We start from the raw sequence: 25,288 nt of genomic DNA, 5'->3' as shown, positions 1-25,288 counted from the left end.
AATTATTTGTTTATGAAACTTATATATAAAGAAAATTATCAATTTTTCCTTTGGTCCTATATTTTTATTTTTGTTATTATATGTTTTTGTTTATTATAATAATATATAATTATAAATGTATAATATTACTGTACTAAGACTATAAACATGTTTAGTATAATAGTATTGCATGCTATGTTGAACTCTATCCGTGTTTATATACAAGTATGTGTACCACTTATACAATAGACTATATGTTCAAACAATGTTGTTATGCCTTCATCTTTTGTAGACATATGGCTACTGATTTATTCTGAATAAGACAATTGAGCAGAGGTGTTTTTATAGTCCTAATTCACGCTAGAAATTGTAATGGAATCATGGTTCACGCTAAACAGTTGTTATTGGGAGAAACCAATCGTGTCAGTCTGTGTAAGAAATTATCGATGTGATAGGGCGATCTCAATCTTCATGCTTGGTTCCCAAGATGAAACACAAGGACATAACGCAAGTGATTTGACCAATCACAAGCGTTGGATTATTCAAACTGTCGCTTGTCATTGGTTAACTTGCTTGCTGTGCGCCTCTAGTGTGAACCAATAGTCCACTAATCTTAATCTGGTTATTATGATTGGAAACCGATTTTGATCAGCCCTAGTATGTATTGCAAGTCAGGGTTACCGGTAAAATTTTTTAATTTTGTGCGTGTGAACAGGGAATTTATTAATTCCCGTGATTGGTGACCGTGTGTAAACAGAGCCTTGGCAGTGGCATACTCATTGGGCATACAAGTATGTTTAGCATAATTTACATTAAACTGCGCAATATGTATTGCGACAACTGTATTATTCACTCACTCTTTTCTCTATCAAAGTTAAATACAATATTACAGATTGACTTGTCATTATATCGGATATCGCCCTGAGACCTAGCAAAGTTATATCGGAGTTATAATCGGATATCCCGTAAGTGGTCACCTGCCGTACGCGGCCAGTTTTTCCGGTCCCGAGGGTGGTCGCTTACGGAATGTATAAGCCTCATATTGTTATTGTCCGATTTTTGTAACGAATATTACATTTTGTTTAACAAAATCTGGCAATTAAACATTTTGGGTAGGCCTCTTTGGAAGGAAAAAAGCGATAATATAATAGTACAATATGCACATATTAATAAGGTATCATTGTCTTATGGAGTCATATTAAGCAATTATGTCAACAAACAAAATGGTTAAAATTAAATTATGCCATAATATTCTCGTAACATGCGTCTTATATATTATGTTATTTAAAAAAATTCTATCTACTATAGTATAGAAATTTTCGAAAAATTAAAATACTAAAATGTCGACCCTTTTTGACGTTACATTGACATGCGCAGAATCGCATACAATTTCGACCTTTTTCTGTTTTGAGAAAAAGTCTGTAAAGTATGGAAATATACATGCATATATAGCAATATTAGGGCATATTAAATGAAATTAAAACGCCATATTTTGGGTGATTTTGTTGGTTACTATGACTCTATAAGATGATGATAACGCAACATATGCGCATATATAGTAATATTATTGCATAATTATTGAATTTTAAAGAGTCGATATTTTGGCTATTTTTGAAAAAATCCCTGTACTATAGTACACAGAAATTTTCGAAAAATGAAAAAATTTCGACGCTTTTATTTGTTGACATACCTACAGTTACTATGACTCTATAAAGATGATGATAACGCAATATAATATGTGCATATATGGCAATATTATTGCATAATAATTTAATTTTAAATAGTCGATATGTTGGCCATTTTTGAAAAAATCCCTGTTTTCGAAAAATTACCAAATTTCGACCCTTTTATTTTCTGCCATAACTAGTTACTATGACTCTATAAGACGATAATAACGCAATATATGTGCATATATGGCAATATCATTGCATAATAATTGAATTTTAAATAGTAGATATTTTGGCCTTTATTGAAAAAGGGATTTTTTCAGAAAATGGCAAAATTTCGACCCTTTTATTTTTCGACAAAAGTGTGTATGGCTCTATAAGTTGTTGCATAGCAATATATGCGCATATATAGCGATATTATCGCATAATTATTGAATTTTAAAAAGTCGATATTTAGGGCATTTTTCGAAAAAATCCCTGTACTATAGTACAGGGATTTTTTCAGAAAATTGCAAAATTTCGACCCTTTTATTTTTCGACAAAACTGTGTATTATGGCTCTATAAGTTGTTGCAAAGCAACATATGCGCATTTATAGCGATATTATCGCATAATTATTGAATTTTAAAAAGTCAATATTTTGGGCATTTTTCGAAAAAATCCCTGTACTATAGAACAGGGTTTTTTTTCAGAAAATGGCAAAATTTCGGTCCTTTTATTTTTCGACAAAACTGTGTATTATGGCTCTGTAAGTTGTTGCAAAGCAATATATGCGCATATATAGAGATATTATCGCATAATTATTGAATTTTTAAAAGTCGATATTTTGGGCATTTTTCGAAAAAATCCTTATACTATAGAACAGGGTTTTTTTCAGAAAATGGCAAAATTTCGATCCTTTTCTTTTTCGACAAAAGTGTGTATTATGGCTCTATAAGTTGTTGCAAAGCAATATATGCGCATATATAGCGATATTATCGCATTATTGAATTTTAAAAAGTCGATATTTTGGGCATTTCGAAAAATGACCAAATTTCGACCCTGTTATTTGTTGACATAACTAGTTACTTTGACTCTAAAAGATCATGATAACGCAATATATATTGAATTATTACCTTTTTACTCTACACTGAACAACAACTGTGTTTTTCTTTATGAATGAGATGACTCCGAATCAGGCTTTTTTCCCCAAAAGTCGTGTCTGGTTATTATATATAGGTTAATGAAAGTTACGATGTCAAAATTAACATTAAAGTAAAATTGTGTACAATTTATTATCTGGCATAAGATCTTTGTCAATAGTAAGTGTGTAACTAGACTTGCCCGAAGTCTGTCTTTTTTATGTAAGTCCACCAGTTGGCTCTTTCGATGTTTGTCTGAAATAGTTTCAAGTCAAGTAGTATACGTCATATGTGCCAAAAGATCTATCTTTTTATTAATATTCAGTAAAACTCCGTCTATAACCTAGACCTTACATTCATCAACTTGTTTCCCATTAATTAAGTATGAAACTAAATCAAATATTTTTTTCTCTCTTGGGTTTGGTGTGTGCCTCTCTTCATATACATATATATATATGCATTATACGCATAAAATACATAAGTAAATAAGGGTTAGTACACTACCAGTGTCTAACTAATACTCCTGTTATATTCCCATTATATTCATTTTCTCATTTAGAATGTTCAATTCTTGCAAACATTCTTAAACAATTACGTTACCTTCAATTTCATTTATCCTTCGTTCTAAAAAACCTTTCTATACACTTTCTTAGAAAATAATCAATAATACAAATAGTAAATTCACATTCATTACTGTTTATCTTCAATCTATATATGTAATTACTTAACAAAAACAATTAAATATTAATATCAACCACTAAGCAAAGTAATACAGCTGGTAAACTGATTTATCTTAATTATTTAAAACTCTTTTGCAACAATACTAAAAGAAACAATGTTATGTCAAACGTTGAAATGACTTTGGGAGATAAAGTTTACTACGCACATCACGGTACTGAATTGCGTAAGAAGATGTTTGTCTTTAAAGTGGTAATAATATTGGTGGAGTTATCGTTTTCTAGTTGTGCTGATGTTGGTTCAAATTCCGGTATGATTCGTTCTTTTAATATTTATCATTTGTAATAGATATTATAATAAATAGTAGGGCATTATAATAATTGATGACCTTTTCAGAATTTGTGGCTAGGTTTATCCATCCTTATTTTACAACATTTATTATTCTATAATGTTTTATTGAAATGATTATTTTTTCGAACTATACATTTTAGAAATATGTTGAATTGTGTGATGTAAGTTCATTTAAATACATTTTACATTTTTATTAACATCAATTTTCTGAACTTTCATAATTGGAATATATGCATTTTAGCTTTATCATAATTATACTGTGATCAAATTCTCTAGTTAATGTTGTCAATAGTTTATCTTTTAAAGGAAAAATAGTAAAATTTGAATTGCAAGAGTTTTTCCTATTTGTTCTTAAAATAAACTAATATTTTGCACTATTTTGTTCACCTTTCGCTGTATCCACACACTTCAGGCCGGTTCACACTGAGCACTTTACACGCGCGTCAAGCGTCAAACCGAAACGATTCACGCTAAGCTTAAAAAGGTTGGCCATGCTGGGGAAGTTAACATACACTGTACCGCATTTATAATCTGTCTGCGAGCTATACAGACTTAAGATCATTTCGTTTTCAATAAATTTGTCAAAACACATTAAAATTGTAGTTCCCAGAATATATAACATTTTATCATTATTGTTACTGGTGTAGAATATTTCCTATACATCTAACTCATTATGCTAAATTAAATCTTGTTTTTTTTAGTTGTTCTTCTCTTATACATTGCAATGCATCTCAACTGAATATAAAGTGAGATATGTCCTCTATGTTTCCACATTTATATAATGTAGATAATTTTCCTCGGTCCATCTTCTTAATAATTTAAAGGTGTATAATAGTATCGGAACGGACTTCACATTTAAGACGATAAGATTTGTTTTATCAAGAAACTTTTAAAGATAAAGCTTCAATTTTAATTTCACATACAAATTGTTGATTACCTAAAATATTTTGTTTTAGTAAATTAAACCAACATTGGTTCGAATGTTAGTAACAATTAACTGAAGCGAATTTATACGCGCAGAGGCTCCGCAAGTTTTGCTTTTATCGCTTCACATTCGATTTCATGTTCACCATGAAATTACGGCTTGTTTTGGCACTTGATGTGTCACTTCGCGTGTAGATTGCTCAGGCAGTGTGTGCACAATACGTAACAATAGTGTGTGTCACTTCGCGTGTAGATTGCTCAGTGTATACACAATACGTAGCAATAGTGTGTGTCACTTCGCGTGTAGATTATTCAGTGTGTGCACAATACGTAGCAATAGTGTGTCACTTCGCGTGTAGATTGTTCAGTGCGTGCACAATACGTAGCAATAGTGTATGTCACTTCGCGTGTAGATTGTTCAGTGTGTGCACAATACGTAGCAATAATGTGTGTCACTTCGCGTGTAGATTGCTCAGGCAGTGTATGCACAATACGTAGCAATAGTGTGTGTCACTTCGCGTGTAGATTGTTCAGTGTATGCACAATACGTAGCAATAGTGTGTGTCACTTCGCGTGTAGATTGTTCAGTGCGTGCACAATACGTAGCAATAGTGTATGTCACTTCGCGTGTAGATTGTTCAGTGTGTGCACAATACGTAGCAATAGTGTGTGTCACTTCGCGTGTAGATTATTCAGTGTGTGCACAATACGTAGCAATAGTGTGTGTCACTTCGCGTGTAGATTATTCAGTGTATGCACAATACGTAGCAAAATAGTGTGTGTCACTTCGCGTGTAGATTGTTCAGTGTGTGCACAATACGTAGCAATAGTGTATGTCACTTCGCGTGTAGATTGTTCAGTGTGTGCACAATACGTAGCAATAGTGTGTGTCACTTCGCGTGTAGATTATTCAGTGTGTGCACAATACGTAGCAATAGTGTGTGTCACTTCGCGTGTAGATTGTTCAGTGTGTGCTGCACAATACGTATAGCAATAGTGTGTGTCACTTCGCGTGTAGATTGTTCAGTGTGTGTACAATACGTAGCAATTAGTGTGTGTCACTTCGCGTGTAGATTGTTCAGTGCGTGCACAATACGTAGCAATAGTGTGTGTCACTTCGCGTGTAGATTGCTCAGTGTGTGCACAATACGTAGCAATAGTGTGTGTCACTTCGCGTGTAGATTGCTCAGTGTGTGCACAATACGTAGCAATAGTGTGTGTCACTTCGCGTGTAGATTGCTCAGTGCGTGCACAATACGTAGCAATAGTGTGTGTCACTTCGCGTGTAGATTGTTCAGTGTGTGCACAATACGTAGCAATAGTGTGTGTCACTTCGCGTGTAGATTGTTTAGTGCGTGCACAATACGTAGCAATAGTGTGTGTCACTTCGCGTGTAGATTGTTCAGTGTGTGCACAATACGTAGCAATAGTGTGTGTCACTTCGCGTGTAGATTGTTCAGTGCGTGCACAATACGTTGCAATAGTGTATGTCACTTCGCGTGTAGATTATTCAGTGTGTGCACAATACGTAGCAATAGTGTGTGTCACTTCGCGTGTAGATTATTCAGTGTGTGCACAATACGTAGCAATAGTGTATGTCACTTCGCGTGTAGATTGTTCAGTGTGTGCACAGAACGTAGCAATAGTGTGTGTCACTTCGCGTGTAGATTATTCAGTGTGTGCACAATACGTAGCAATAGTGTGTGTCACTTCGCGTGTAGATTGTTCAGTGTGTGCTGCACAATACGTATAGCAGTAGTGTGTCACTTCGCGTGTAGATTGTTCAGTGTGTGTACAATACGTAGCAATAGTGTGTGTCACTTCGCGTGTAGATTGTTCAGTGCGTGCACAATACGTAGCAATAGTGTGTGTCACTTCGCGTGTAGATTGCTCAGTGTGTGCACAATACGTAGCAATAGTGTGTGTCACTTCGCGTGTAGATTGCTCAGTGTGTGCACAATACGTAGCAATAGTGTGTGTCACTTCGCTTGTAGATTATTCAGTGCCTGCACAATACGTAGCAATAGTGTGTGTCACTTCGCGTGTAGATTGCTCAGTGTGTGCACAATACGTAGCAACAGTGTGTCACTTCGCGTGTAGATTGTTTAGTGTGTGCACAATACGTAGCAATAGTGTGTGTCACTTCGCGTGTAGATTGCTCAGTGTGTGCACAATACGTAGCAATAGTGTGTGTCACTTCGCGTGTAGATTATTCAGTGTGTGCACAATACGTAGCAATAGTGTGTGTCACTTCGCGTGTAGATTGTTCAGTGTGTGCACAATACGTAGAAATAGTGTGTGTCACTTCGCGTGTAGATTGCTCAGTGCGTGCACAATACGTTGCAATAGTGTATGTCACTTCGCGTGTAGAGTATTCAGTGTGTGCACAATACGTAGCAATAGTGTGTGTCACTTCGCGTGTAGATTATTCAGTGTATGCACAATACGTAGAAATAGTGTGTGTCACTTCGCGTGTAGATTGCTCAGTGCGTGCACAATACGTAGCAATAGTGTGTGTCACTTCGCGTGTAGATTGTTCAGTGTGTGCACAATACGTAGCAATAGTGTGTGTCACTTCGCGTGTAGATTGCTCAGTGCGTGCACAATACGTTGCAATAGTGTGTGTCACTTCGCGTGTAGATTGTTCAGTGTGTGCACAATACGTAGCAATAGTGTGTGTCACTTCGCGTGTAGATTGTTCAGTGCGTGCACAATACGTTGCAATAGTGTATGTCACTTCGCGTGTAGATTATTCAGTGTGTGCACAATACGTAGCAATAGTGTGTGTCACTTCGCGTGTAGATTATTCAGTGTGTGCACAATACGTAGCAATAGTGTATGTCACTTCGCGTGTAGATTGTTCAGTGTGTGCACAATACGTAGCAATAGTGTATGTCACTTCGCGTGTAGATTGTTCAGTGTATGCACAATAAGTAGCAATAGTGTGTGTCACTTCGCGTGTAGATTGTTCAGTGTGTGCACAATACGTAGCAATAGTGTGTGTCACTTCGCGTGTAGATTGTTCAGTGTATGCACAATACGTAGCAATAGTGTATGTCACTTCGCGTGTAGATTATTCAGTGTGTGCACAATACGTAGCAATAGTGTGTGTCACTTCGCGTGTAGATTATTCAGTGTGTGCACAATACGTAGCAATAGTGTATGTCACTTCGCGTGTAGATTGTTCAGTGCGTGCACAATACGTAGCAATAGTGTGTGTCACTTCGCGTGTAGATTGTTCAGTGTGTGCACAATATGTAGCAATAGTGTGTGTCACTTCGCGTGTAGATTATTCAGTGCGTGCACAATACGTAGCAATAGTGTGTGTCACTTCGCGTGTAGATTATTCAGTGTATGCACAATACGTAGCAATAGTGTGTGTCACTTCGCCTGTAGATTGTTCAGTGTGTGCACAATATGTAGCAATAGTGTGTGTCACTTCGCGTGTAGATTGTTCAGTGCGTGCACAATACGTAGCAATAGTGTGTGTCACTTCGCGTGTAGATTACTCAGTGTATGCACAATACGTAGCAATATTGTGTGTCACTTCGCGTGTAGATTGTTCAGTGTGTGCACAATACGTAGCAATAGTGTGTGTCACTTCGCGTGTAGATTGTTCAGTGCGTGCACAATACGTAGCAATAGTGTATGTCACTTCGCGTGTAGATTGTTCAGTGTGTGCACAATACGTAGCAATAGTGTATGTCACTTCGCGTGTAGATTGTTCAGTGTATGCACAATACGTAGCAATAGTGTGTGTCACTTCGCGTGTAGATTATTCAGTGTATGCACAATACGTAGCAATAGTGTGTGTCACTTCGCGTGTAGATTGTTCAGTGCGTGCACAATACGTAGCAATAGTGTGTGTCACTTCGAGTGTAGATTATTTAGTGTATGCACAATACGTAGCAATAGTGTGTGTCACTTCGCGTGTAGATTGTTCAGTGTGTGCACAATACGTAGCAATAGTGTATGTCACTTCGCGTGTAGATTGTTCAGTGTGTGCACAATACGTAGCAATAGTGTGTGTCACTTCGCGTGTAGATTATTCAGTGTGTGCACAATACGTAGCAATAGTGTGTGTCACTTCGCGTGTAGATTGTTCAGTGTGTGCTGCACAATACGTATAGCAGTAGTGTGTGTCACTTCGCGTGTAGATTGTTCAGTGTGTGTACAATACGTAGCAATAGTGTGTGTCACTTCGCGTGTAGATTGTTCAGTGCGTGCACAATACGTAGCAATAGTGTGTGTCACTTCGCGTGTAGATTGCTCAGTGTGTGCACAATACGTAGCAATAGTGTGTGTCACTTCGCGTGTAGATTGCTCAGTGTGTGCACAATACGTAGCAATAGTGTGTGTCACTTCGCTTGTAGATTATTCAGTGCGTGCACAATACGTAGCAATAGTGTGTGTCACTTCGCGTGTAGAATGCTCAGTGTGTGCACAATACGTAGCAACAGTGTGTCACTTCGCGTGTAGATTATTCAGTGTGTGCACAATACGTAGCAATAGTGTGTGTCACTTCGCGTGTAGATTATTCAGTGTATGCACAATACGTAGCAATAGTGTGTGTCACTTCGCGTGTAGATTGTTCAGTGTGTGCACAATACGTAGCAATAGTGTGTGTCACTTCGCGTGTAGATTGTTCAGTGCGTGCACAATACGTAGCAAAAGTGTGTGTCACTTCGCGTGTAGATTACTCAGTGTATGCACAATACGTAGCAATAGTGTGTGTCACTTCGCGTGTAGATTGTTCAGTGTGTGCACAATACGTAGCAATAGTGTGTGTCACTTCGCGTGTAGATTGTTCAGTGTGTGCACAATACGTAGCAATAGTGTGTGTCACTTCGCGTGTAGATTGTTCAGTGCGTGCACAATACGTAGCAATAGTGTGTGTCACTTCGCGTGTAGATTATTCAGTGTATGCACAATACGTAGCAATAGTGTGTGTCACTTCGCGTGTAGATTGTTCAGTGCGTGCACAATACGTAGCAATAGTGTATGTCACTTCGCGTGTAGATTGTTCAGTGTATGCACAATACGTAGCAATAGTGTGTGTCACTTCGCGTGTAGATTATTCAGTGTATGCACAATACGTAGCAATAGTGCGTGTCACTTTGCGTGTAGATTGTTCAGTGTGTGCACAATACGTAGCAACAGTGTGTCACTTCGCGTGTAGATTATTCAGTGTATGCACAATACGTAGCAATAGTGTGTGTCACTTCGCGTGTAGATATTCAGTGTATGCACAATACGTAGCAATAGTGTGTGTCACTTCGCGTGTAGATTGTTCAGTGTATGCACAATACGTAGCAATAGTGTGTGTCACTTCGCGTGTAGATTATTCAGTGTGTGCACAATACGTAGCAATAGTGTGTGTCACTTCGCGTGTAGATTGTTCAGTGCGTGCACAATACGTAGCAATAGTGTGTGTCACTTCGCGTGTAGATTATTCAGTGTATGCACAATACGTAGCAATAGTGTGTGTCACTTCGCGTGTAGATTGTTCAGTGCGTGCACAATACGTAGCAATAGTGTGTGTCACTTCGCGTGTAGATTATTCAGTGTATGCACAATACGTAGCAATAGTGTGTGTCACTTCGCGTGTAGATTATTCAGTGTATGCACAATACGTAGCAATAGTGTGTGTCACTTCGCGTGTAGATTATTCAGTGTATGCACAATACGTAGCAATAGTGTGTGTCACTTCGCGTGTAGATTGTTCAGTGCGTGCACAATACGTAGCAATAGTGTGTGTCACTTCGCGTGTAGATTATTTAGTGTATGCACAATACGTAGCAATAGTGTGTGTCACTTCGCGTGTAGATTGTTCAGTGTGTGCACAATACGTAGCAATAGTGTATGTCACTTCGCGTGTAGATTGTTCAGTGTGTGCACAATACGTAGCAATAGTGTGTGTCACTTCGCGTGTAGATTATTCAGTGTGTGCACAATACGTAGCAATAGTGTGTGTCACTTCGCGTGTAGATTGTTCAGTGTGTGCTGCACAATACGTATAGCAGTAGTGTGTGTCACTTCGCGTGTAGATTGTTCAGTGTGTGTACAATACGTAGCAATAGTGTGTGTCACTTCGCGTGTAGATTGTTCAGTGCGTGCACAATACGTAGCAATAGTGTGTGTCACTTCGCGTGTAGATTGCTCAGTGTGTGCACAATACGTAGCAATAGTGTGTGTCACTTCGCGTGTAGATTGCTCAGTGTGTGCACAATACGTAGCAATAGTGTGTGTCACTTCGCTTGTAGATTATTCAGTGCGTGCACAATACGTAGCAATAGTGTGTGTCACTTCGCGTGTAGATTGCTCAGTGTGTGCACAATACGTAGCAACAGTGTGTCACTTCGCGTGTAGATTGTTTAGTGTGTGCACAATACGTAGCAATAGTGTGTGTCACTTCGCGTGTAGATTGCTCAGTGTGTGCACAATACGTAGCAATAGTGTGTGTCACTTCGCGTGTAGATTATTCAGTGTGTGCACAATACGTAGCAATAGTGTGTGTCACTTCGCGTGTAGATTGTTCAGTGTGTGCACAATACGTAGAAATAGTGTGTGTCACTTCGCGTGTAGATTGCTTAGTGCGTGCACAATACGTTGCAATAGTGTATGTCACTTCGCGTGTAGATTATTCAGTGTGTGCACAATACGTAGCAATAGTGTGTGTCACTTCGCGTGTAGATTATTCAGTGTATGCACAATACGTAGAAATAGTGTGTGTCACTTCGCGTGTAGATTGCTCAGTGCGTGCACAATACGTAGCAATAGTGTGTGTCACTTCGCGTGTAGATTGTTCAGTGTGTGCACAATACGTAGCAATAGTGTGTGTCACTTCGCGTGTAGATTGCTCAGTGCGTGCACAATACGTAGCAATAGTGTGTGTCACTTCGCGTGTAGATTGTTCAGTGTGTGCACAATACGTAGCAATAGTGTGTGTCACTTCGCGTGTAGATTGTTCAGTGCGTGCACAATACGTTGCAATAGTGTATGTCACTTCGCGTGTAGATTATTCAGTGTGTGCACAATACGTAGCAATAGTGTGTGTCACTTCGCGTGTAGATTATTCAGTGTGTGCACAATACGTAGCAATAGTGTATGTCACTTCGCGTGTAGATTGTTCAGTGTGTGCACAATACGTAGCAATAGTGTATGTCACTTCGCGTGTAGATTGTTCAGTGTATGCACAATACGTAGCAAAATAGTGTGTGTCACTTCGCGTGTAGATTGTTCAGTGTGTGCACAATACGTAGCAATAGTGTATGTCACTTCGCGTGTAGATTGTTCAGTGTGTGCACAATACGTAGCAATAGTGTGTGTCACTTCGCGTGTAGATTATTCAGTGTGTGCACAATACGTAGCAATAGTGTGTGTCACTTCGCGTGTAGATTGTTCAGTGTGTGCTGCACAATACGTATAGCAGTAGTGTGTGTCACTTCGCGTGTAGATTGTTCAGTGTGTGCACAATACGTAGCAATAGTGTGTGTCACTTCGCGTGTAGATTGTTCAGTGTGTGCACAATACGTAGCAATAGTGTGTGTCACTGGGGAGCGGGGAAACACGTCCCAATTTCCCCGCATGCGTACAATGAATAACATGACATCATTTCTCTCTATACCGCAAAGACAGTATACTTTTAATAATTATTCTGTGTAGGTCTATATGGTTACAAGAGAAACGGAGACAATGGCTATATGAAGCTAATTTACATATTAGACAGGTGTAAGCAAACATAACACCCTCTTTTCATTAAAGTAATACAATTAGCATTTTTCTTAAGTGTCAAATTAAATTACAATTTCTACTTTAATAAATCATATCACAGTAAAACACCTACTTAAAATAGATTACGTCGCCCTTTATAAGAATTGACTGGTTTTAATCGCCGGACATCGCTTCCATTTTGTATGCGTATTATCACCTACGATTGTTACGTCACACTTTATAAGATTTGATAGGTTTTGATCGCCGGACATCACTTCAATTAATTTGTATGCGTATTATCATATACGATTGTTACGTCGCCCTTTATAAGAATTGACTGGTTTTAATCGTCGGACATCGCTTCCATTTTGTATGCGTATTATCACATACGATTGTTACGTCACACTTTATAAGATTTGACAGGTTTTGATAGCCGGACATCACTTCAATTAATTTGTATGCGTATTATCACACACGATTGTTACGTCACACTTTATAACATTTGACTGGTTTTAATCGCCGGACATCGCTTCCATTTTGCATGCGTATTATCACATACGATTGTTACGTCACACTTTATAAGATTTGACTGGTTTTGATCGCCAGACATCGCTTCCATTTTGTATGCGTATTATCACATACGATTGTTACGTCACACTTTACACGATTTGACTGGTTTTAATCGCCGGACATCACCTCCATTTTGTATGCGTTTTAACACATACGATTGTTACGTCACACTTTATAAGATTTGACTGGTTTTAATCGCCGGACATCGCTTCCATTTTGTATGCGTATTATCACATACGATTGTTACGTCACACTTTATAAGATTTGACTGGTTTTGATCGCCGGACATCGCTTCCATTTTGTATGCGTATTATTACATACGATTGTTACGTCACACTTTATAAGATTTGACTGGTTTTGATCGCCGGACATCGCTTCTATTTTGTATGCGTATTATCACATACGATTGTTACGTCACACTTTATAAGATTTGACTGGTTTTGATCGCCGGACATCGCTTCTATTTTGTATGCGTATTATCACATACGATTGTTACGTCACACTTTATAAGATTTGACTGGTTTTCATCGCTGGACATCGCTTCCATTTTGTATGCGTATTATCACATACGATTGTTACGTTACACTTTATAAGATTTGACTGGTTCTAATCGCCAGACATCACCTCCATTTTGTGTGCGTATTATCACATACGATTGTTACGTCACACTTTATAAGATTTGACTGGTTCTAATCGCCGGACATCGCTTCCATTTTGTATGCGTATTATCACATACGATTGCTACGTCACACTTTATAAGATTTGACTGGTTTTAATCGCCGGACATCGCTTCCATTTTGTATGCGTATTATCACATACGATTGTTACGTCACACTTTATAAGATTTGACTGGTTTTAATCGCCGGACATCGCTTCCATTTTGTATGCGTATTATCACATACGATTGTTACGTCACACTTTATAAGATTTGACTGGTTTTAATCGCCGGACATCGCTTCCATTTTGTATGCGTATTATCACATACGATTGTTACGTCACACTTTATAAGATTTGACTGGTTTTAATCGCCGGACATCGCTTCCATTTTGTATGCGTATTATCACATACGATTGTTACGTCACACTTTATAATATTTGACTGGTTTTAATCGCCGGACATCGCTTCCATTTTGTATGCGTATTATTACATACGATTGTTACGTCACACTTTATAATATTTGACTGGTTTTAATCGCCGGACATCACTTCCATTCTGTATGCGTATTATCACATACGATTTTTACGTCACACTTTATAAGATTTGACTGGTTTTAATCGCCGGACATCGCTTCCATTTTGTATGCGTATTATCACATACGATTGTTACGTCACACTTTATAATATTTGACTGGTTTTAATCGCCGGACATCGCTTCCATTTTGTATGCGTATTATTACATACGATTGTTACGTCGCACTTTATAAGATTTGACTGGTTTTATTCGCCGTACATCGCTTCCATTTTGTATGCGTATTATCACATATGATTGTTACGTCACACTTTATAAGATTTGACTGGTTTTGATCGCCGTATATCCCTTCCATTTTCGTTGCATAGTATCATATACGATTATTATTTTATCTAATTGTCGCACTTGATAATTTAAAGATGATAAGCAGTAATTAAGTAATAATAATAATTTAATTTTAGGCTTCAGTAAACATTTTCCGCAAACTATTTATTTACTTATTTGTATAGGGCATAATAATATTATCAAGAATACCGTGAAAAAGTACTACTACTATTACTAACATTCAAGTAGGATTAATAGCAGTATTTAAATAAAGAAATGTTTTAAACTATATTGTAATTGTTCTTATGCAGACATTATTAGACTTGTGGGTAGCAGCAATATCTTTGAGGGGCGAGTTGAAGTTTACGATGGTACAGAATGGGGTACAATATGTGATGATGACTGGGACATCAACGACGCTCAGGTTGTATGTCAACAATTAAGACTAGGACCAGCTATCCAAGCTCCAATGCAAGCTCATTTTGGTCGAGGGACTGGTCCGATTATGCTTGATAATGTTCGGTGTTCAGGAACTGAGACATTTATCACAGGCTGTCTTAATAGAGGAATGAGGGTACACGATTGTGGACATTCTGAGGATGCTAGTGTTATTTGTGGTAGGTAAAGTAGGAACTGTAAAAAGGATTAACACAGAAAACAACAATACTGTAAGGCCAAGACAACTTTTTTAACTAGGAAATGTCAATATGTTTATCTCAGTTTAAAAGGAAAATGTGTTTTTTCATATTTTCGTTCATTGCCACCATTCAGACTTTGTGTCCTTTGTATCCTTACTTTGTGAGTGGCCGAGCGGTTAAGACAGTCGAACCGTAATTACGTAGCCATAACATCGGCAGGGGTTCGAGGCTCACTCACTCCATGGTTCTGGTGGTAGAACGAGTCTTCTCGGATAAGGACTATAAACTGTAGGTCCAGTGTACACAACTAGCTCGTGTGCACTTTAAAGAACCTAGTACATCTTTCGAGACGAGTAGGGGGTTTCCCCGGTGTATTAGTACATCACAGCCACTGATCACCAACTGGGCCCTCTGGGAGACCAGTCTTTGACTGAAGAGGTTACCCAGTATAAATATATATTTCAATCAATCAATCCACGTCCCAGTTATATTACTCATTAAATGTTAAAATAAAAACGTTAAGCAATTTCAAGTTGCTTCTCATCTTAAAAATAATGGGCAGTTTGTCAGAGTTGAAAAACAGAACCAGTTTATTTTTTATTTGGTTGCAATCTCAAAATCATAATTTTGTTTAAGAAATGTATTATCCATTTACACATATTCATTCATCATTTAATTTTATATCTGTTTATTTCAGTTCATTCAATTTTTACAAAACAGTAGACATAAATGTAAAAAGGTACCAGAAAATAATAAATAAACTAATAATGAAGATAATGTTATTTAGTGATGAAAGCTTAAAATGTTAACAAATATCAGGTTTATTATTGGAAAAAAATAGAATAATTCTATGGGCAGATATTATCGCATATTAAGATTTACCTCATTATTTATTTATCCTTCATATTGAAGAAGTTTTAAATTTAATTTTTTTAAAAACATTAATTAGTATTATTATTTTCTATTATTATTACAATCAACAAAACCTTTAACATACACTCGGTGGGCAAAAGCCGAATTGTAAGGAATTTACAAAAAATGGATTCATTAATGCAATTCATTTGTTGTCTTCAGCAAACTATTTGTTTGCAAAGAATTTATCGGTCATAGAGCTTATTTATTAAAAGGAAGATACTGTAACAATTATATAATATGCTTACTAGTTGTTATAACATTTTGCAGTTATACCATTGAAAATTCAACTGTCCTGAGTTACTTATGTCAGATTTACATTGATATTCAAATAGAGAGTTTAGCTTCACATGTGAGAGATATATCAATATAAAGAACTGAATTTAACTTGTACATTTGTTTCATTTAGCAAACATTAGACTTGTGAATGGCAGCAATATCAATGAGGGACGAGTTGAAGTTCACGATGGCACAGAATGGGGTACAATATGTGATAATGGCTGGGACATCAACGACGCTCAAGTTGTATGTCGACAATTAAAACTAGGACAAGCTATCCAAGCTCCAGGGCGAGCTTATTTTGGTCAAGGGACTGGTCCGATTGAGCTTGATGATGTTCAATGTTCAGGAAGTGAGACATCTATCACAGACTGTCCTAATAATGGAATAAGGGTACACGATTGTGGACATAATAAGGATGCTAGTGTTATTTGTCAATGTAAGAAAAAATTGACACTAAATACAAACTTTAGTACTAACAGACGATATTACAATACACTATGGACTAAGAGAGAGTGTTTGTTATCAAAAATTATATAAAATTTAAAGAAAAAAAGAGGTTAAAGCTACATTTGGCATCTTTTATTCTCCTTGTATATTAAATATTCCATTGATTAACCAGAGGAAACAAACAATACCATTAAATTAAACAGTGTAATATTGAAGCTTAAATATAATATGTTTTTATTTCACCTGTATCGAATTATAAGAATTTATGTTCATCTTTAAAATACTCATTGTTATCACACCACCAGTATTCATCATTATCGTAGTGTTCTACTATGTAAGATAGAAATAAAGTACTTGGTAATGTTGTTGTTTTACATGAATTACTGAATTGTATTATTTACTGCTTGTGTTTTTTTTAAACAAAATCATTATAGTCAGATGCCCAACATATTGCACCTGTAATGTCCCGACGTGTGACTCAGCAGGTTGTTATAATAACACTAGATGTAGGCAATGGAATGCAAATATACATACAGAGCTTGTTAAGTACAATGTGTATGATCCAATAACAAGATTGTAAGTATAACTTTTTTTATCGATATTTTGAAATTTAACTAAATTTATGTCATACTGTGAGCAAAATCTACAATGTATATTTCTTTGATAATAGGTCTATGCTATTTATACAGCAGGATCATGATAATATTGAACAAAGGGGGAGTGGGTGGATTTTGTTAATGTGGAACTACTGGTCACCTTGTGCCGGTCTACAGTATATTTAGGTCGTTTCAATCAGTTTACGGGCTCATCAGTAATCTGGTCAATTTCCGTATACGACATCATACGTAAGAATGTGATAGTAGACTATAAATAACATTTTTATTTTAACATAGTATAATGTGACATCATTAAAGTACATACAATAGAGTATAACTATTGTATATTAGGTACACTTGAATATTGTAATTTACTTATACTGTGCATGCTCCCAACCAATCAGTCAATCATCTATTTGGAATATATATAAATAAGGTAGTTAAAATGTGACGTATACATTCTGAATGAGAGTGGAGTGTTCTGTATTATTTTTAATGTTTTAATTTTTCACATTTGCTAGTTTATACTATATTGTTTGTATTTTGTGTTTTTTATATTTTTATCATCGAAAAGTCTCCTTTTGACCATTTAAAAAAAAATTCTATTGTGTGTGGAACAAGGGCAGCTTTACATATTTGATTATTTTAACCAGTTTGGTTTTAATTTATAAATACAATTACACATTATTTTACATTGATAATAATGGATTAATATTATTATATAATTTTATTATATTTATACTTATAAAAATAACTCTAAAACTTTCTTGTTCATGAGTTAACTTTTTTTTGGAGGATATAATACAGTAATTCAAAACCCTTAATTGTATAATTTCACAATATAAATATCATAATCATTGTTACTGAATAACTAGTATTTGTTTATGCAGTAATTTTGTTTTGTGAGAATAAAAATTGATAATTATATTCAAATTCAACAAATATCACGGACTTCAATAAATAAACATTTATCACACCGATCAGTATAACCAAGTCTTTATTTGTTTGAGTGGTAAAAAGGGCAGTGGCATCACATAATTATAAGAACAAAGGCATTACCCTAAATAAAACCCAAATTACGATATAAGGTGCAGAGTAACATAATTAAACCTATAGTGAACAATATCATGTAGAACTATACATTCATACGTTTTGAGATGAATATTTACTTTTATTAATTTTTATTTTGACATCAATAAAATGTTGATACAATACAGTGCATGCATTGTAGGTTCAATTGTAATAATTGACTAATATGTACTTTATGATTTCATCATTATTTACAGTAAAAATAATTTAAAAAGCATTTTTTATTTTATCCACCATGATTGTATTATTTATTAATGTAAGACATAACAATTGAAAGTGAATCTGTATTACATATTAGATAATACATTTATTATATGGTTGCTATCAAACAATTACATTTGGTGAAGACATTTCATTTTAAGAAAATAAGTTATTAAATTATATTTATATTTATAATAATATACCACATTTTTATAAAAAATGACAAAATGTTTCTAACTAGGCCTAATCAATTTTTTTTTATGTAGTAATTTTGTCTTGAGAATAAAAATTATTAGAAAATTAATACATAATAATTAATTTAAAACTAATCTGAAATTGTAAAATTTCACAATATAAATATCATTATAATGATTGTTATGCTAAATAATTAGTATTTGTTTATGTAGTGATTTTGTTTTATGAGAATAAAAATCATCAAAATATAAATATATATTATATATTTTTACATCATTAAAATATTGATACAATACAGTGCATGTATTGTAGGATCAATTGTAATAATGGACTAATAATATGTACTTTATGATTTCTTGATTATTTACAGAAAAATAATTTAAAAAGCAACCATTTTGTAATTTATCCACCATGATTTAACTGTTTATTTTTTTAAGATATAACAATAGAAACTATTTTAGCTTACTTTTACAAATTTGGTTTTAAATTAAAATTATTTTACATTGTTGGTCAAAAAATGATAATGGATTAATATTATTATATAATTTCACAATTTGTGATCTTGTAAAAAATATCTTAAAAATCAGTAGTTTTTTGCTCATCCAACATGAACGAATTTTATTCAAAATAAATTTTTATTGTAAATGTCACAATATAAATATTATTATAACAAATGTTAATAATTTGGTTATGTAGTGATTTTGTTTTATGAGAATAAAAATCATCAAAATATAAATATATATTTTATATTTCGACATTAAATGTTGATACAATACAGTGCATACATTGTAGGTTCAATTGTAATAATGGACTAATAATATGTACCTTATGATTCCATGATTATTTACAGTAAAACCAATTTAAAAATCAACATTTTTAAAATGTATCCACCATGATTGAACTATTTATTTTTGTAAGATCTAACAGTTGAAACTGAATCTGTATTACATATAGATAATACATTTATTATATGGTTGCTAACAAACAATTTGAATTTGTTGTAGACATTTTGTTGTAAGAAAATATGTTATTAAAATATATTTACCACATTTTTATTTTAACATACTATTTTGACATCACTAAAAGTACATACAATAGAGTACATGCAGTATAACTACTGTATAATGTACAGGAATGTAGACATTTCAACATTTGAGGTGACAGAAAAACTAAAATAATTTAAAAACAGCTTGGATATTGTGATTTAATTATACTGTGCATTCTTTTTACTTTTAAGGTATTTGAGCAATATCCAAATAAGTACATTACCAGCCAATGCATTTGCTGGTTTGACAGCATTGGAATACCTGTAAGTGTATTGCTTATGTTTGCTTACTTTTAACAATTTGGTTTTAATTTAGAATTAAATTACAAATTATTTTACATTTTTGGTTAAGCAATGATAATGGATTATTATTTTTATATAATTTCACAATTTGTGATCTTAAAAAAAAACTTTAAAAATCAATAGTTTTTTGCTCATCCAACATGAACGAATTTTATTTTCTTAAATAATATATAAATAAAAAATAAATTTTTATTTTAAATGTCACAATATAAATATCATTATAACAAATGTTAATAAATACTTAGTATTTGTTTATGTAGTGATTTTGTTTTATGATAATAACAATTATTAAAATATAAATATATATTTTATATTTTGATATTAAATTTTGAGACAATACAGTGCATGCATTGTAGGATCAATTGTAATAATGGACTAATAATATGTACCTTATGATTTCATGATTATTTACAGTAAAACAAATTTTAAAATCAACATTTTTAAAATGTATCCACCATGATTGAACTATTTATTTTTGTAAGATCTAACAATTGAAACTGAATCTGTATACATATTAGATAATACATTTATTATATAGTTGCTATCAACAATTTTAATTTGTTGTAGACACTTTATTTTAATAAAATAAGTTATTAAAATATACATTTTTATTTTAACATAGTATATTTTGACATAACTAAAGTACATACAATAGAGTACATGCAGTATAACTACTGTATAATGTACAGGAATGTAGACATTTCAACATTTGAGGTAAAGGAAAAACTAAAATAATTTAAAAACTTGGATATTGTGATTTACTTATACTGTGCATTCTTTTTACTTTTAAGGGATTTGAGCTGGAACCAAATAAGTACATTACAAGCCAATGCATTTGCTGATTTGACAGCATTGAAAAGACTGTAAGTGTTTTGCTTATGTTTGCTTACTTTTGCCAATTTGGTTTAATTTAGAATTAAATTACAAATTATTTTACATTGTTGGTTAAGCAATGATAATGGATTATTATTATATAATTTCACAATTTGTGATCTTGTAAAAAAACTTTAAAAATCAATAGTTTTTTGCTCATCCAACATGAACAAATTTTATTTTTTTCAATAATATATAAATAAAAAATAAATTTTTATTGTAAATGTCACAATATAAATATCATTATAATAAATGTTAATAAATAATTAGTATTTGTTTATGTAGTGATTTTGTTTTATGAGAATAAAAATCATCAAAATATAAATATATATTATATATTTTTACATCATTAAAATGTTGATACAATACAGTGCATGCATTGTAGAATCAATTGTAATAATGGACTAATAATATGTACCTTGTGATTTCATGATTATTTACAGTAAAACAAATTTTAAAATCAACATTTTTAAAATGTATCCACCATGATTGAACTATTTATTTTTGTAAGATCTAACAATTGAAACTGAATCTGTATTACATATAGATAATACATTTATTATATGGTTGCTAACAAACAATTTGAATTTGTTGTAGACATTTTGTTGTAAGAAAATATGTTATTAAAATATATTTACCACATTTTTATTTTAACATACTATTTTGACATCACTAAAAGTACATACAATAGAGTACATGCAGTATAACTACTGTATAATGTACAGGAATGTAGACATTTCAACATTTGAGGTGACAGAAAAACTAAAATAATTTAGAAACCGCTTGGATATTGTGATTTACTTATACTGTGCATTCTTTTTACTTTTAAGCTATTTGTACAAAAACCAAATAAGTACATTACAAGCCAATGCATTTGCTGATTTGACAGCATTGAAAAGACTGTAAGTGTTTTGCTTATGTTTGCTTACTTTTATCAATTTGGTTTTAATTTAGAAATTAAATTACAAATTATTTTACATTTTTGGTTAAGCAATGATAATGGATTAATATTATTATATAATTTCACAATTTGTGATCTTATAAAAAAACTTTAAAAATTAATAGTTTTTTGCTCATCCAACATGAACGAATTTTATTTTTTTAAATAATATATAAATAAAAAATAAATTTTTATTGTAAATGTCACAATATAAATATTATTATAACAAATGTTAATAAATAATTAGTATTTGTTTATGTAGTGATTTTGTTTTATGAGAATAAAAATTATTAAAATGTAATTATATATTTTATATTTTGACATTAAATGTTGATACAATACAGTGCATATATTGTAGGATCAATTGTAATAATGGACTAATAATAATATGTACTTTATGATTTCATGATTATTTACAGTAAAACAAATTTTAAAATCAACATTTTTAAAATGTATCCACCATGATTGAACTATTTATTTTTGTAAGATCTAACAATTGAAACTGAATCTGTATAACATATTAGATAATACATTTATCATATAGTTGCTATCAAACAATTTTAATTTGTTGTAGACACTTTATTTTAATAAAATAAGTTATTAAAATATACATTTTTGTTTTAACATAGTATATTGTGACATCACTAATCATACATACAATAGAGTACATGCAGTATAACTACTGTATAATGTACAGGAATGTAGACATTTCAACATTTGAGGTGACAGAAAACTAAAATAATTTAAAACAGCTTGGATATTGTGATTTACTTATACTGTGCATTCTTTTCACTTTTAAGGGATTTGGACATGAACCAAATAAGTACATTACCAGCCAATGCATTTGCTGATTTGACAGCATTGGAAAGACTGTAAGTGTATTGCTTATGTTTGCTTACTTTTAACAATTTGGTTTTAATTTAGAAATTAAATTATAAATTATTTTAAATTGTTGGTTAAACAATGATAATGGATAATATTATTATATAATTTCACAATTTGTGACCTTATAAAAAATATCTTTATAAATCACTAGTTTTTAGTTCATCCACCATGAATGAACTTTATTTTTGTGTAATACATAATAATTTAAAAATAATATTAATTGTAAAATTTCACAATATAAATATCATTATAATGATTGTTATACTAAATAATTAGTATTTGTTATGTAGTGATTTTGTTTTATGAGAATAAAAATTATTAAAATATAAATATATATTTTGACATTAAAATATTGATACAATACAGTGCATGCATTGTAGGTTCAATTGTAATAATGGACTAATAATATATACATTATGATTCAATGATTATTTACAGTAGAACCAATTTTAAAATCAACATTTTTAAAATGTATCCACCATGATTGAACTATTTATTTTGTAAGACATAGCAATTAAAAGTGAATCTGTATAACCTATTAGATAATACATTTATTATATGGTTGCTATCAAACAATTTTAATTTGTTGTAGACACTTTATTTTAATAAAATAAGTTATTAAAATATACATTTTTGTTTTAACATAGTATATTGTGACATCACTAATTATACATACAATAGAGTACATGCAGTATAACTACTGTATAATGTACAGGAATGTAGACATTTCAACATTTGAGGTGACAGAAAAACTAAAAGAATTTAAAAACAGCTTAGATATTGTGATTTACTTATACTGTGCATTCTTTTTACTTTTAAGGGATTTGGAGAATAACCAGATAAGTACATTACCAGCCAATGCATTTGCTGATTTGACAGCATTGAAAACACTGTAAGTGTATTGCTTATGTTTGCTTACTTTTAACAATTTGGTTTTAATTTAGAAATTAAATTATAAATTATTTTAAATTGTTGGTTAAACAATGATAATGGATTAAAATTATTATATAATTTCACAATTTGTGATCTTGTAAAAAATAAATTTAGAAATCACTAGTTTTTAGTTCATCACCATGATGAACTTTATTTTTTTGTGTAATACATAATAATTCTGAATTAATCTTAAATGTAAAATTTCACAATATAAATATCATTATAATGATTGTTATACTAAATAATTAGTATTTGTTTATGTAGTGATTTTGTTTTATGAGAATAAAAATTATTGAAATATAAATATATATTTTATATTTTGACATCATTAAAATGTTAATACAATACAGTGCATGTATTGTAGGATCAATTTAAATAATGGACTAAGAATATGTACCTTATGATTTCATGATTATTTACAGTAAAAAGAATTTTAAAATCAACATTATTTTTATTTTTAATTTATCCACCATGATTGAACTATTTATTTTTGTAACATATAACAATTGAAACTGAATCTGTATAACATATTAGATAATACATTTATTATATGGTTGCTATCAAACAATTTTAATTTGATTGTTGGTTTTATAAACAATGATATTAATGGATTAAAATTAATATAATTTCACAATTTGTGATCTTGTAAAAAATATCTTAAAAATCAATAGTTTTTTGCTCATCCAACATGAACAAATTTTATTTTTTTGAATAATATTATAATAATTCAAAATAAATTTTTATTGTAACTGTCACAATATAAATATTATTATAAAAAATGTTACTAAATAATTAGTATTTGTTTATTCCACCATGATTGAACTATTTATTTTTGTAACATATAACAATTGAAACTGAATCTGAATTACATATTAGATAATATATTTATTATATAGTTGCTATCAAACAATTTTAATTTGTTGTAGACACTTTATTTTAATAAAATAAGTTATTAAAATATACATTTTTATTTTAACATAGTATATTTTGACATAACTAAAGTACATACAATAGAGTACATGCAGTATAACTACTGTATAATGTACAGGAATATAGACATTTCAACATTTGAGGTGACACAAAACTAAAATAATTTAAAAACTTGGATATTGTGATTTACTTATACTGTGCATTCTTTTTACTTTTAAGGGATTTGAGCTGGAACCAAATAAGTACATTACAAGCCAATGCATTTGCTGATTTGACAGCATTGGAAAGACTGTAAGTGTTTTGCTTATGTTTGCTTATAGTAGAGTAGAACTAATGAAAAAAAGGGGCCAACCTCAAAAAAATTGCAACAAAAGGTTTTTCAACGGATTTTGGTAGTATTGGGTGTACTAAATAACAGAAAAAAAGTCTCAAGAATTTTGACCACCGGAAAGTGTTTTTTTTTCAAGATGGCCGCCAAAATAGATAAAACGTTAAAATGTCAATA

At 32.4% G+C, this 25,288-nt stretch overlaps 1 protein-coding gene and 1 long non-coding RNA gene across 2 annotated transcripts in view; one reads left to right on the top strand and one right to left on the bottom strand.

Annotated features, from left to right (window-relative positions):
• The window catches only part of LOC144848831 (uncharacterized), a 183,539-nt gene extending 179,893 nt beyond the window's left edge, over positions 1-3,646 (bottom strand). The window contains exon 1 of the long non-coding RNA XR_013613936.1: positions 3,233-3,646. This is a non-coding gene — a long non-coding RNA (uncharacterized LOC144848831). The remainder of the gene's footprint in view (positions 1-3,232) is intronic.
• A 10,963-nt stretch (positions 3,647-14,609) lies between these two features.
• Positions 14,610-16,883, top strand: LOC144848281 (scavenger receptor cysteine-rich domain-containing group B protein-like). Its single transcript, XM_078704994.1, has 3 exons — positions 14,610-14,619; positions 14,826-15,131; positions 16,474-16,883. Exons 1-3 carry the CDS (start codon positions 14,610-14,612, stop codon positions 16,881-16,883), a joined length of 726 nt encoding a protein of 241 aa, XP_078561120.1.
• The last annotated feature ends 8,405 nt before the right edge of the window (positions 16,884-25,288 follow it).

The sequence above is a fragment of the Antedon bifida genome, chromosome 7, assembly GCF_963402885.1.
Source record: "Antedon bifida chromosome 7, ecAntBifi1.1, whole genome shotgun sequence".
NCBI classification, from domain to species: domain Eukaryota; kingdom Metazoa; phylum Echinodermata; class Crinoidea; order Comatulida; family Antedonidae; genus Antedon; species Antedon bifida.
This window is presented reverse-complemented; position numbering and strand designations above follow the sequence as displayed.